Raw genomic sequence first — 14619 nt, 5'->3', positions numbered from 1 at the left:
GTATCTTGGTAATGTTTTGAAAGGAGAAAGAGTATGTGATAGAGAGTAGACTTGAAGGACATTTTTATATTATACACAAGCAGGAATTGTGATAGTCAGAGAAGCTGGTGGAGTCGTTTATGATCCGTAAGAGACACATCCATCAATATGATTAAATGCCAAAATCTGTGTAATGAATCTGCAGCTGGCATTGTTTAATGGAAAAAAAAACATCAGGTCGGGGAAAGAAGTGGACATCACGGCGCAGAGAATAGCTGCTTCGAACGCTTCTCTCAAGGATTTGTTCGCGGAGGCGTTGCAGATGGCCCAATGAGAAGGTCCTTCTTCTTCTTCTCTTTATGTGTTTTTATCTCATTTCTTAGTGGAATTTGTGGCTTCTTTATTGAAGCAAAACCTGCTTTTTAATTAATGAGAATATTATGCATGTTGTATAGGATTCTGCAGAGTGCTACTCAATGGGAATCCGGTTACCTATCGTGTTCTCTTTTTACATTCAGAAAAGGTATGATTTGTTGTCTTTTTTTTTTTTACCGTGGCTTCATGCGAGTAGAATTTGGCATCTAATGTAGTGGTAAAAGTAAAAGCACAAGATGGAAGAGTGTGGATGTTTTTTCTTGTATGCAAAGAGGAAGAGCCGAGCGATCAGGATGATCAATACGACATCATTACTCATCATGTATGATTCGGCTTCTTCCCGCATGCCATAGATAATAAAAGCTGGAAAAAAAAAAGTGCACACCGCAAAATAGTTATGCTTGTTTTTGGTCTACTTTTGAAGGCAACGTCGTATCTCTCACACGTGATATTTAGAAAGGGTAGCTTTAAAGAATGAACTCGTTTTTTCTTCTTCTAAAGTATTTACGAGTCAAAAGGCATGATTGATAAGTAGTTAGTAAAACGTTTGAGGCTGACTAACTTAACGTCATTTAGTCTTCTTTAAGTGGGAACGAAACTTTCGTATCCCGCGTTTTAAACCCCCCACAAAAAAAGAGTAATGATTTTTACATTTAATTTTTCTTTTTTTTTAAAAAAAAAGATGTAATCGAAATCCACTATCTGAAAAGCACCATTGGTAAAAGTAATCAGTGGAATGATACATTGCGAGACGCGTCTCTTTGATAAAACTCGGAAGTAGTTTTCTTGAATTGAATGCAGTGTCGATGTCGCAGTCATTCCCCCCACCTCTCACTATGGTTCCACTTCCACATATCACATGAATTATTCACCACATGAGAGATATATATGTATATTACTTTATTTTAATTCATACAAAAAATTTATGATGAAACAATATTACCATTTTCATCGTAAGAGTTGTCATTTCATGGCCGGGGTCATTGCAAATACGTGTGTTGTACGTGTATACTAAACTACAATGTAAACTCAATAGATCACAAAAAAAAATAGAAATTTTTTTAAAAAAACACCAAACTTTTCAATTTTTATAAAAAAACACTAAACTTTCGATTTTATCAAATAAACATTAAACTTTTAAAATTTGTAAAAAAAAACACTTAACTCTTTTGCTATTATCAACATAAACAAATGAACTGACATAGTGTAAGGAGATGCAAATAAGTCATATTATTATCGTTTTTTTTACAATTGTATATAGTTTATATATTTTTTTGAATCATTAAAAAGTTTATTATTTTTTTGACAATTGTCTAAAAGTTTATATATTTGTTTTGGATCACTTAAAAAGTTTAATATTTTTTTTAAACTCATTTAAAAAATTTAATGTTTATTTGATAAAAACAAAAGTTCGATATTTTTTTTTATCAAAATTGCAAAGTTCAATTTATTCTTTTGGATTTTCCCAAAAAATTATATATGTATCCGCTGACACTCGGCAAAGTCTACTGTTTTTTTTTCCGTAAGCAAAAACATGTATAGATAATAATAAAAGCTTCCACGGCAAGCAGATCTGTTATAAAATATCAAACATTTTATATAATATATATATATATATATATATATATATATATATATTATAGGCAACACTTGGATAAAAATATATAAGATGATCTGTATTTTTGTGGAATATGCATAAAATACAGGCGCAGACAAATACATATGGGCCATACGCAATTTGTTTTGTATTTGTACATTGCATGCACCCATCCAGCCCTGCAGAAAAAGACATCTATCCATACAATTTTTACACAAAATCAAGCTACATACGACATTGTATATATATATACTATTTTAAGCTTCTTCAATTCATAATAATATAATTCTAATCGTTTGGCATTACGTGATATCTGGAATAATATAAGGCCTCCTTTCTCTCTCTGTCGCTTCCATAATTGAGGAGTGGGGACAAACACGACCTTTACATCACATTGATTTTAATTACATATTTAATCAGGGGTAGATTGTAGTTGGGGGTGCTGAACAACTCATCAAGCCGCATCATATATAAAAACAGCAACTAACGATTTTTAAAAAATAATATATAATTGCCTCTAATGTAATACATTGTATTTGTGTTTTTAATGAAATTAAATTATACATGGTTTTGCAAAAAGACAAAACATCTAGATTTTTTTTTATCTTAAATCCACTTCTACCAACGATTCTCAAAATATCATTCTCATAGTATGCCAAAATAAAATGGGTACAGATTGACTATATATATATATATATATAATTGAATACAGAGAGATAGAAAGGAGCTCTTTTTATACGCAATTAAAGAAGTGGGCGTATCTTTGTGGTAATGTTTTGAAAGGAGAAAGAGTATGTGATAGAGAGTAGACTTGAAGGACATTTTTATATTATACACAAGGAAAAGGCAGTGTGTAAATGATTACGGTGGACGTGGGGGGTGTCTAAGTGTGACATTTTGGTGATCTAATTCAGTTGACCCCAAACTCGCTACTAGAAGGCCTTGAAGAAAGTGCGTTGAATTTTTCATCTACTTCTTTTTACCAGTTTATCTTATTTTTTTACCGAGGAGATTGGTCGAATCTCTGTCTTGACGGTTTTTTTTAAAGACTTTTAACTGATCTTTACTCACCCGGACACGTGTGGGTTTGTGTCTGTCAGTCCGGACATTAGCCATCAGATGTCTGACCAATCCTCATCCGACGGTCTCATAGCTCAAACCCTCGTAGAGACCGCGTATCGAACTTACCAAAAAGAGCCAACTGTCCACACGTGCCCCTCAGGGGTATTTTAGTCACAACCACGTACCTCGTTGGACCGACACGCTCCCAACGAGTATGTTCTTTTTCAGCCGTCGATTCTGAAACTACGCTACTCTCGATCCTACCACGTGTGCCTGTGACCGTCACAGCGCCGTCACCGTAGACTCTACCAGATACCCAAACCACTGGTTTTTGCAAGCTTAAAATCTCACCGTCCCCTTTATCGAGTCCCCCCCCCCTCCTTTCCATTTCATCTACTACGCCATGAAAACTCTCTGAGGAAATCCGGACGAACGGAGACTAAATTCCTCGCGGTTTCAGTCTGATCTACCTCGTGAAGATGGTTTCTGTGGAAGACTCGCTTTCGCTTTCGCTGTCGAATTCCACTCGGTTCCCTTTAACCAGGGAGTTCTATGGTTCGTCGTCGCCGTCGGCGTCTAGGATTCACCGTCATGTCGGCCGTTCGATGAGGACAATTCGGTCAAACTTCTACCAGAGCGATCACCACAGCTGTTGCTCCGCCGACAAATCAGGTTATGCGTCCGAGATCTTGACGGATTCTGTCATCGACATGCGGCTCGGCGAGCTTGCTTCTAAGAAAAGTAAGTCTGTCAATTCCAACGCGTCCTCGGGCGAGGAGGAATTGTTTCTCGACATCTCTCAGGCGTTCAGTGATTTCTCCGCATGTAGCAGCGACATCTCTGGCGAGCTGCAGCGTCTCGCTAGCTTGCAATCCCCGGATATCGCCTCCTTGAAGGACAACGGCGGAGAGAATGGAGCAAAGGAGCCTGAGCCTGAGCCGGAACCTTGTCTAGGTTTTCTGCAGAGGGATAATTTCTCAACGGAGATAATTGAGAGTATCTCCCCGGAGGATCTCCTGCCAACGGTGAAACTCTGCATCGACGGGCTCCAGTCTTCTTCGGCTGCGGTGAAGCGATCTGCGGCGGCGAAGCTGCGGCTCCTGGCGAAGAATCGGGCGGATAATCGCGTCCTGATCGGGGAATCTGGATCGATTCCAGTGTTGATTCCATTGCTTCGTAGCAACGATCCGTGGACACAGGAGCACGCGGTCACAGCTCTATTGAATCTCTCTCTGCACGAACAGAACAAAGCTCTTATCACTAAAGCAGGGGCTATCAAATCTCTAGTTTGGGTCCTGAAAACGGGTACGGAGACATCAAAGCAGAACGCAGCGTGCGCCTTGCTGAGCCTGGCGCTCGTGGAGGAGAACAAGGGCTCGATTGGAGCATGTGGCGCAATTCCCCCGCTGGTAGCGCTTCTGATGAACGGATCCTGCAGGGGGAAGAAGGACGCGCTGACGACGCTGTACAAGCTCTGCACACTGAAGCAGAACAAGGAGAGAGCGGTGACCGCCGGAGCGGTGAAGCCTCTGGTGGAACTTGTGGCGGAGCAAGGAACGGGAATGGCGGAGAAGGCGATGGTGGTGCTGAGCAGCCTGGCGGCGATCGAGGAAGGGACGGAGGCCATTGTGGAGGAAGGAGGAAAGAGTTTGCGGTGTTGACGCTGTTGCAGCTGTGCGCTGATAGCGTGAGAAATCGGGGGTTGCTTGTAAGAGAAGGTGGGATTCCTCCGCTTGTGGCTCTGTCGCAGAGCAGTTGCGTCAGCGTTAGGGCTAAGCGCAAGGTGAGTGAATGTTTTGGTTGGTTGCTGTCTCAGCATTTTAGATCTTTTGGTCAGCCTGCAAGTAGTTGATGATAGTGTAATCACTGTTAGGTTCGTTAGATGTGCATTCAGCCGGCGATAGTTGACTGTGGATATATGTGTTTATACTGCAGGCAGAAAGACTTCTAGGGTACCTGAGAGAGCCGAGGCAGGAGGGGTGTTCCACAAAGCCCTTGAGTCAGTAATCATAGTATGTATGTATGTATATACCCGAGTCTTGAATGGTTTTGTACAGCACCGAGGAGGAATTGTTAGGGTGGGGGGGTTGATAGTGACTCTCTGATTATATGTGTATCTGATGTTTTAGATTAGTTTTGTGGAGTCCATCTTATATTCGGTATTTGGGTTTTGATCTGTGATGGGGGGAGGAAGCTAAATGGCTTGTAGCTTTGGATATATAAATGTGCTTGTGGGAGGGTTTTGCTTTTCGCTTTATAAATAAATATAGATTGATATGGAACCTTTCTAACCATGGAGACGATAGGCCGGGGGTTTATTCTTGCAGTTATTCCAATCATTTCAATGGTGAATAAAAACCCTAAAACGAAGTGAGACGCCTTGCTTCTTATTCTTCGTCGTTAATGAACTTTTATTTCAACGGTGAATTTATCTCATCTGCCCCATTTCACTATGTCTATTTGTTCTTGTATCTTTTTTTAAAAATAATGCAAGATAGTATATTTATTCTTTCATTTTAAGTGACGATTGAGATTTGAGAACCTACAAAATGTTTTTTTTTTAAAAAAAAAGCAAGGGATGAGGAGATTCCCGCTCCCACGCGCTTAGAAACCCATCTTTTTCCGGAAACGGCGAAACCCCCCCGGATTCGGTGGGTTACAGTCCAGGGAAAATGCGCGAGTAATATTCACGCGCCAATGCTGCGAGTGGGGTAAGTTTATTCGTTGTTAATCTTAATCGGGTTTCGTCGGCCCAATCCCTCTCAACTTTAATGGGCCTACTCCCATTCAAATCTGAAGCGAGTGAGCCCATATTGTTTTCCTCAGCCCAATACCATAAAACTTGGATGGGCCCATCTCGTCCTGACTCCCGAAAACCCAAAAACGAATATTTTTTTATATGGAATCTTTTCACCTTAGTATCATTGGATATAACTATTAAGAGACAATCAGTCGAGGGGTGCGGCTATTTTTATCCGTACATCTATTCCAATCTTTTAAATGTTTGAATGTTCGTTCAGAAGAGATCGTTGCTTCATATTCTTCATCGTTAATTAACTTTATTTCAATCGTGAATTAAGCACATGTTTCGCATTTACAGCTATTTGTTCTGGTTTTATTTTTTTGAATAATCCAAGTTAATAGATTGGAAAAAGAAGAGTTTGTCGGGCCGAAATCCAATATATTATACTATTAATTATGAATTTTAGATCTTGTATTATTCTTGTATATGATATACACACACACACGATAACCAAAGGGTTTTTTTCTAAAATAATACATTGTTATTTAGCTAATAATGATAATTACTAGATTCTATAAGTGTTTTGCATTCTTTTTGTAAACAAAAATCTGTTATTTTGTTGGTGTCTCATGTGAATGCGTTGGCCGATGCATTCGGAATATTTATAATTATTAAAAAGAAAGAGACATTCGGAATGTTTTCGAAATAATTAACTGGATATAGGAGACAATTAACTATAATAATAATAATAATAATAAAAAACAAAGAAAAGAATATGCAAACAAAAGGGCCCAACTACAGGCCTGTTGGGCTTTTGTCTTAAACCAGTATAAGGCCCGTGATCAAACCCATAAAACTGTCACACTCGCACGTATGGCGCGTGAACGACACCGCCCATAAATCCCCGGACTATAGTCCAGCGGTTTCGGCCAATTCTCGTAAAATCAGGAGATGGAGCGCGTGACACAAAACGGAACTTCTAATTAATTAAAAGCGGTTTCTACGTTTTGTCTCCTCACCCAGAAATTATCACTTTCCTTTAAATCTAAGGGAAAATTACAATACTCGTAGGATAAGTTTATACACGAAACCTTTGTACGTTCCATTTTACGATTATTTTACTATCATTACAATATTAATTATTATAAATTTATTCGAAAAGAAGAATTCATCGGGCGGAAACCCAATGTATTATTCATTTGTATAAATACTGCTTTAACAAATTTAAAGCACAATACACATGACAAATTCAATAACGATTTTAAAAATTTTAAATTCTACAATAAATATTAATTAATTATAATCAATAAATTTTGTAACGTTTTTATATTTTAAATATAAGAATAATAATTGTTAAAAAAATCTAGAAATTTAGGTTCTTATCATAAATATAATTATTTTTATTTTTTAAAATATTTTAATTATTATTGATATATTAAAAAAATTATAAATTTAATTTAATATTAATTTCAATTAATATAAGTTCTGTATTATAATTAATTTTATAATATGATATTTATTTATTCAATAATATAATGTATAGTAATCATATCTTAGAACATTTTGATTAGAGTAATGGTTTTTAAAAGAAACAAATGTTAAGTTGAAAGAATTTTTCTTCGGATCAGATTTATTTTTTACAATAACGTATAATTAATAGTAATAATTATATTTAAAAAACGGGACCCAATTTATTAGATGATCCAACAATATATCCCACAACTTGATTATAGTAAAATTTAATTATTATAATCGAAATTTAAGGTTGTCCCAATAATATTCGGATATTTGTAATTATTCAGATCCAGTTTTATTTAATAAAAAATAATAATAGGTATAACATGTATAACTTAAAAAAAAAGATATATTTATATAGTTAGATGAATTAGATATAAAATAGATGATGAAAGATAAATGATAGTAAAATTATTTTTTAAATTTAACTTATATTTTGTATAAAAAATATTATATAGATTAATGTATAATTATTTATAGGTAAAAATATTTGAAAATTTGTAAATTTATAATTTGGTACAATATTAATTTATGAATTTGTAATTACGCCTATTTATTTCTAACTTACATTTTTAAATATAATAATTTCTGAAATAAACATCTACAAATTTATTCGTCGAAATTAATATTAAATAGTTTAGTAATTTTTAGGTATAATATGAGATGCTCGTAAATATTATTTTTTTTTAAATTTATTAAACGGATTCGCATTCGGATTGGCGGATATTCCTGCCCTACCGAAGAAGGAAGACGGATTCGCATTCTGATTCAGAAGAAATCGATCGGAGATGAACACCGACATCACAGCCTTGGAGAAGCCGCAGTACCCTGTTATTGATCGGAATCCTCCTTTCCTCAAGGTCGTCGGAAACTTCAGCACCCTCGATTACCTCCGCTTCTTCTCTAGCATTACCGGCATCTCTGTCACCGTTGGCTATCTCTCCGGTCTCTCCCTCTCTCTCTTGAAATTTTGTGTTCATTGTAAGAACCGTCGGAGCATGTGGGTAACGACATCAACATCCACATCGTTTGGTGTTTCACAGGGATTAAGCCGGGGATAAAGGGTCCTTCAATGGTAACTGGAGGATTGATTGGTCTCATGGGAGGCTTCATGTACGCTTATCAGAACTCGGCGGGTCGGCTCATGGGGTTTTTCCCCAACGATAGTGAGGTCGCTCGCTACCAGAAGCGTGGTTTCTCCGACTGAGTTTAGGGTCTTCTCTGGTTTCATGCTTTGTTCTTCTCAATCATCATGTTCCCAGTTTTAGAAATTGAAAACCTTTTGTTGTGAAATCGGATCGAAGTCTGGTGTAGATGGAGTGTGGATATCAAGTTGGAGGCGACTCCGACTGGTAAATCTGTGCTTGAGTTCTTCTGCCTTTGTAATCTGGTTTGGCCAGCCCGAGATTAATTAACAGGTGCTGAGATAGCTGGTGTGAGGAAGTTGATTTGGGTTATAGCAGATTCTTCCTTTATTTGACAAGCATGTTCGTCCCTAGCAAACGATCACAGCCTGGTTGGGAGGCTACTCTCAGAGTTAGGTTGCAACCCTTCGCTGAAAGTTTCAGCTTTACAGAATTCATTTGGTGTGTTGTCCCAAGTGACGATACTCTGCAAATGAGGCCCTTAACAAGCGCTTAAGAGGACAAAACTAAAACCTACAGATCCAAAGTCTATTATATATTTCAAGCAAGCCCAAAAGACAAATGCAGCTCATCCCATTGATATATGTTGTATAGATCCCAGGAACCCTAACTCCTTCAAAGAAGAACAAACCTGAGCAATATGGACCAAGTTATATGGTTTGGAATAAAACCATTCTCCACACCTCTGCTTAGAAGGGAACAAGCTTCATCAACTTCACTTTCTTTGCACAGCCAACTCATCAATGTGTTGTAGGTTACAGTGTCTGGTGTCATTCTCCCTTCAACCTGGAGTTGCTCAAACATTTTCAGACCCTCTCTTATCCTCCTTCCCCTGCATAATCCATTTATCATTGTGTTAAATGTGGTGATATCTGGTGTCAACCCCCTCCTTATCATCTCCCTCAGAACCTCTTCCGCCTCTTTTATCTTCCCCCTTTGGCACAACCCGTTTATCAGTATGTTACACGTGATGCTGCTCGGAACCAGCTTCTTCCCCATCATCTCTTCAAACAAGCCACACGCTTTATTCACAGCCCCCGCCCTGCAGAATTCTTTTATCAGACTGTTGTACGTTATATCATCCAGCATGCATCCCCTTAAATTCATCTCATACACGAGCTTCTGAGCTTCTTTTATTTCACCTCTTCTGAGATATGCTCGGATCAGTATATTGTATGTCATGGTATTGGCAACAACACCCTCTGATAGCATATTCCTGTATACGCGCAAGGCATCTTCGATGTTTTCATCCTTGCATAATCCAGATATAAGAGAATTGAATGTAAAAATGTCGGGTTTGCACCCTTTACTCCGCATCTCAGTCAAAATCTCCTCGGCTATGCGGATTCTTCCCTCCTTGCATCGGGCAGATATCAAACAGTTGAAACCTGCGGTGTTCAATCTCAGGCCCTCTGTGGACATCTCATCCAGAATATTGTAGGCTTCCTCTATCTGACCCAACTTGTGCAACCCATTAAAAAGAGTAGTATAAGACACAACACTCGGCCGACAACCGGTGTTCCTCATTTCGTGAAGCACTTGGAGAGCTAAACCCACACGACCCTCCTTGCAAAAGCCCTGAATCAATGTGTTATATGTGACGAGATCAGGAACGTACCCACGAGAAGCATTCATATCTGATAAAACAGATTTAGCTTTGTCTAGCCTCCCGCTTGTCACATAGCCATGAATCAAGGTGTTGAAGAGCACAACATTTGGTTCAGGAATTCCGGAAAGAAGCATCTTTGCATCATCAACTCGGCCCGTTTTACACAGTCCATTCATCAAAAAGCCGTAAGTTAAACTATTGGGAGTAAATCCTTTGACCCGCATGCGGTTAACCAATTTCTCTGCCTCATGGATCCGATCAAGCTTACATAGACCATGGATGACATCATTAAACGTCTCAGTGTCAGGGTTACAGCCCATTACAAACATATCCTCAAGAAGTTTAAGCGCTTCATTCACTCTATTGCCCTTCGACAGAGAATGAATGAGAGTCTGATAGATTATGGAATTTGGGGCACAACCATGCTTGGGCATGTCTCTGAGGAGTGACAGAGCAGAATCAACTTCGCCGATTGCACAAAAAGCTTTCATCATCACCGCAAACGTGAAAACAGTGGGAGAAACGCCTCTGTTAAGCATATCGTAGAACACATTAGCTGCAAATTTATGGCAATCACCGGCGACAAGAATATCCAACACTAAGTTGTAAGACTTAAAAGTGGGCTCGCAGATCTAGTAACAACCTCGTAGTGTGTCCTGGGAAACCAGCTCTTCCGTAGTGTCTCATTATGGAGATGAATACGGACTCTCGAAAAACGACCCCTTCTTCTTTCATCTGCATCAACAACCTATCTATAGTCTTAAACTCACCAGCGGCTCCAAGTTTATCGATAAGAACGCAGTACACATCGAAGGAGTGGCGGTAACCCTTCTGAGAACCCGTCCACTCGAACAACTCCATTGATGTAGAAATATCGAGAGGAAACTCCAGTAACTTACAGAGCTCAAAAGGCGTGATCTTATGAAACGATCTCCTAAGAGAGTCGAGATCGAATGGCTTAAGCAGCTTCTCCCATTCGTTCTCGGAATCAGATCCACTGTTTTCTGGGCAAACGCCATCGTCTCCTTCAAAACTGCAAAATCCAGATTTGAAAATTGCGTAGCACTCTATCCTATGCAAAGGCCATGATCTTCTGCTCACATCCCATACAAACTTTGGTCTCGCAAGCATTAATCGCAGATTTATCAAGGGAAGAGAACAAAAGTATTCAACTTTGATAAGAATAAAGGAATCTGAGCTTCCTGGAGGAGAAGAACAAATAGTCCGGCAAATAAAACCTCAGGGAATCTCTCGTCCGAAGCGAATAGTCTTCGAGTAATTATGAAGACCCCTCAACAGATTTACATTTATTTATGTCCAGCCATCTATCAGTATTCAGTTGCACACTCAACCGAAGCCAATCCACTTTCTATATCACAACTTTGTTCCTGAAAAGGAGCAAAGATAAGTGTTATTAGTTCTCTAAGTCATCCCACTGTGGTTTAGCATACTCCATAATTACTTTTACTGGCAAAAGATTCACCCTTTTTATCCCTTAACCAAAGCTTATTTTATACATGGATCACTAGAACTATAATATGAATCTACATGATTTATCCATCATGGTCTATACCATCTGAATCCATCCAATCCAAACAAGTAGTGAAACTTTGTGTCTAAATTCTAATCCTTAATCCCTTGAGTTGATCTTCTAAAATGTTATCGCCGTTGCAAAGAGTGGGCAAACATAAAAATACTAATCTAGTTTCTCAGTTCAGCAATGTTTGCAAAACGTATAAGATCAGTACACACGAGCTGCTCACAGGGAAACGCCCTTTGCTCCCTCGAGGAAAAAGGGCACCAAATTGAACCTTTGCAGAACGACTAAACCCCAAAATGATCTTAGATACGATAACATAGACTGTGACCATGGAAGTTAATCACGTTCAACTACGAAGTCTCCACTTCGTTCCACTCATGCCCATGCCATTAGCAATCAGGACAGCAACAACAACCGGGTCCAGTAGATCAAACCCTTTAGCAAAAGATTCGATCTTATTCCAAAAATTGTCCGAATCGTTATCGATTATACTAGCCAAATACGCAGACCGCCATGACCTCCATGACTCAGTAGCACTAACTAACAATGGCATCTAATGGAATATTCTTAGCAGCAATAAACGCGAGGAAATCCCCCAATTTCAGCCCTAATATACGACAAAGAACTCCGGAGACAGGAACCTCAACCTCAAATTCAGCATGACAAGAGACAGAGAGCAAAGCGGAAATACCAGAGAGAAGGGTAATAACACCAGCGGGGGAGGAGGCAATCGGCGAGGCAGGAGGGGTGTTCCACAAAGCCCTTGAATCAGTAATCATAGTATGTATGTATATACCCGAGTCTTGAATGGTTTTGTACAGCACCGAGGAGGAATTGTTAGGGTGGGGGGGTTGATAGTGACTCTCTGATTATATGTGTATCTGATGTTTTAGATTAGTTTTGTGGAGTCCATCTTATATTCGGTATTTGGGTTTTGATCTGTGATGGGGGGAGGAAGCTAAATGGCTTGTAGCTTTGGATATATAAATATGTGCTTGTGGGAGGGTTTTGCTTTTCGCTTTATAAATAAATATAGATTGGTTCGGACATCGAAATTATTTATCTTATTTTTATTTTTATAAAAATCAAAAATCAAAATACTCAAAAAAATTATATTTTTCGAGCGAGTATACATTTTTTTTAGTAGGGTGAAAAAGTGTATTTTGGCGAAAAATCACCAAATCGAATGGACAATTATAACCTATCGATTTTTGCGACACGCGCTCAACGCGCTAAGTGTGCACGTAGGATTCGTGATTTTATTCGAGACGCAATATTTCAGCATTAGACCCAATAATCTTACACGTCTCAATTAAGCCCATCAAAATCCTATTTAATAAAAGCTTAGGCCCACTATATTTTTCTTTTGTTAATCATATTTTTTTTTAAAAATAACACATAAATACCTAATTTTTATGAAAATCTACATAAATATTTAAATTATAAAATTTCTATATGAATATCTAAACTTTTAAAAATCCTATATAAATACCTAAATTCTTTTAAAAAAATTCAATGGACCCACTCCCATTTGGAAATCCAAAAACGAATATTTTCTAAATGGAATCTTTTAACCCTAGTATTATTTCTACAGGAAAGCTTTTTCATCATTAATTAACTTTATTTTTTATTTTTTTTATAACGGAGGATCCCTATCTGCTACCCTTCGAACGCGCTGACTAGGTAGACTTTCGGCTCGGGAGCAGCCTTTGTATATAGATCATATAAACATATAAATTATCTCCCTCCCCACCAGCCAGAAATCGAACACTCAACCTCAATGTGTAGTTAGTTTCTATCCCAAACTACCAATCGCCCATGATGTGTTGGGTTAATTAACTTTATTTCAATATTGAAATAAGCACATCTTTCCCATTTGTTCTCGTATCTTTTTTTAAAATAATGCAAGATAATATATTTATCCTTTTCTTTTCCCCTAAACCCACAATTATTTTTTTTAAATTATTTTTTTTTTTGAAAAAAAAAGCAAGGGATGAGGAGACTCCCGCTCCCACGCGCTTCAAAGCCCATCCTTTTTTGGAAACGGTGAAAACCCCCGAATTCGGTGGGTTAGAGTCCACGGAAAATGCGCGAGTCAGGTTCACGCGCCAATGCTGCGAGTGGGGTAAGTTTATTCGTTGTTAATCTTAATCGAGTTTCGTCGGCCCAATCCCTCTCAACTTTAATGGGTTTAATCCCATTCAAATCTGAAGCGAGTGAGCCCATATTCTTTTCCTCAGCCCAATACATACATACAAAAACGTCCTATTTTCATTTCCTCAGCCCAATACGATAAAACTTTCATGGGCCGATTCCCATTTCTAAATCTAGCCCATCTCGTCCTAACTCCCGAAAACCCAAAAACGGATATCTTTTCATGGTAAATTAACTTTATTTCAATTGTGAAATAAGCACATCTTTCCCATTTACAGCTATTTGTTCTCGTTTTTTTTTTCAATTATGCAAGTTAATAAATTGAAAAAAGAAGAGTTTGTGGGGCCGAAACCCAATATATTATACTATTAATTATGATTTTTTTTTTATAAAGGTTTGTATTAATTATGAATTTTAGACAGAGTACGTTTCTATTTTGTTTTTTTTCTTCTTGGGTTCTCTACGTTGCATGCAGGTAGTAGTTGAATTTCCATTAACAGGCTCTACGTCCGGAGATAAACGAAGAAAGATACGGATCATGAACTTGTTCGATCAAAAGTATCCAAAGTCCAAACGGGCGAGGAATATATGGTCAACAAGAACCTTAACTACCACCATTATATGCCATCTCATTATAATAGCATCCACCCGTACACACATCCACCATCTAGGGAAAAAGATCAAAACAAACGTGTACATACATATAACGTGAACTAAGGGAGACTTGATTATGTTTACAGATGAAGAGAAGTGTCCACGTTGTTGTTCCGATCAAACCCACCTATGTTATCATCGACCGAGCCGCAAAAACTCACGCTCGAGGACTTGTCCTTGAGATTCGGCCAAAGACAAAAACTTGACTTCTCATCAATGTCAGCTTCTGAGTCGAGGCAGAGGGAA

At 38.2% G+C, this 14619-nt stretch overlaps 5 protein-coding genes across 5 annotated transcripts in view; 3 read left to right on the top strand and 2 right to left on the bottom strand.

Moving 5' to 3' along the window:
• The window catches only part of LOC104815485 (inositol-phosphate phosphatase-like), a 3212-nt gene extending 2443 nt beyond the window's left edge, over positions 1-769 (top strand). The window contains exons 12-14 of the mRNA XM_010543892.1: positions 84-126; positions 217-317; positions 435-769. Coding sequence (XP_010542194.1) covers positions 84-126; positions 217-313 — 140 coding nt within the window. The 3' untranslated portion in view covers positions 314-317; positions 435-769. The remainder of the gene's footprint in view (positions 1-83; positions 127-216; positions 318-434) is intronic.
• A 2605-nt stretch (positions 770-3374) lies between these two features.
• Positions 3375-5395, top strand: LOC104815484 (U-box domain-containing protein 4). The gene is given in 3 exon segments (XM_010543891.2): positions 3375-4653; positions 4656-4796; positions 4949-5395. Coding segments are annotated over 3 exon segments (1374 nt in total). The 5' UTR covers positions 3375-3492; the 3' UTR covers positions 5021-5395.
• Positions 5396-7900: 2505 nt separating this feature from the next.
• On the top strand, positions 7901-8746 carry LOC104815483. The gene is made up of 2 exons (XM_010543889.1): positions 7901-8216; positions 8315-8746. Exons 1-2 carry the CDS (start codon positions 8060-8062, stop codon positions 8476-8478), a joined length of 321 nt encoding a protein of 106 aa, XP_010542191.1. The 5' UTR covers positions 7901-8059; the 3' UTR covers positions 8479-8746.
• A 143-nt stretch (positions 8747-8889) lies between these two features.
• LOC104815482 (pentatricopeptide repeat-containing protein At5g64320, mitochondrial-like) lies at positions 8890-12573 on the bottom strand. The gene is made up of 3 exons (XM_010543888.2): positions 12257-12573; positions 10669-11413; positions 8890-10553 (listed from the first exon to the last, which is right to left on the bottom strand). The coding sequence occupies exons 2-3, from the start codon at positions 11154-11156 to the stop codon at positions 9032-9034; spliced, it is 2010 nt and encodes a 669-aa protein (XP_010542190.1). The 5' UTR covers positions 11157-11413; positions 12257-12573; the 3' UTR covers positions 8890-9031.
• Positions 12574-14249: 1676 nt separating this feature from the next.
• Positions 14250-14619, bottom strand: part of LOC104815481 — a 780-nt gene continuing 410 nt past the window's right edge. The window contains exon 2 of the mRNA XM_019202752.1: positions 14250-14617. Coding sequence (XP_019058297.1) covers positions 14454-14617 — 164 coding nt within the window. The 3' untranslated portion in view covers positions 14250-14453. The remainder of the gene's footprint in view (positions 14618-14619) is intronic.

The sequence above is a fragment of the Tarenaya hassleriana genome, unplaced genomic scaffold (genome assembly GCF_000463585.1).
Source record: "Tarenaya hassleriana unplaced genomic scaffold, ASM46358v1 Cleome237, whole genome shotgun sequence".
NCBI classification, from domain to species: domain Eukaryota; kingdom Viridiplantae; phylum Streptophyta; class Magnoliopsida; order Brassicales; family Cleomaceae; genus Tarenaya; species Tarenaya hassleriana.
The sequence above is the reverse complement of the archived record's forward strand: the minus strand, read 5'-3'. Positions and strand labels throughout refer to the sequence as shown.

Bases quoted from the DNA above. Each gene is read 5' to 3' on its own strand.
- LOC104815482 (XM_010543888.2), bottom strand. From the start codon at position 11,156: ATGCTTGCGAGACCAAAGTTTGTATGGGATGTGAGCAGAAGATCATGG. The intron at 10,554-10,668 runs GTTGTTACTAGA...TATGCTTAACAG, and splicing joins TTCCCAGGACACACTACGAG to AGGCGTTTCTCCCACTGTTT.
- LOC104815483 (XM_010543889.1), top strand. From the start codon at position 8,060: ATGAACACCGACATCACAGCCTTGGAGAAGCCGCAGTACCCTGTTATT. The intron at 8,217-8,314 runs GTCTCTCCCTCT...GGTGTTTCACAG, and splicing joins CACCGTTGGCTATCTCTCCG to GGATTAAGCCGGGGATAAAG.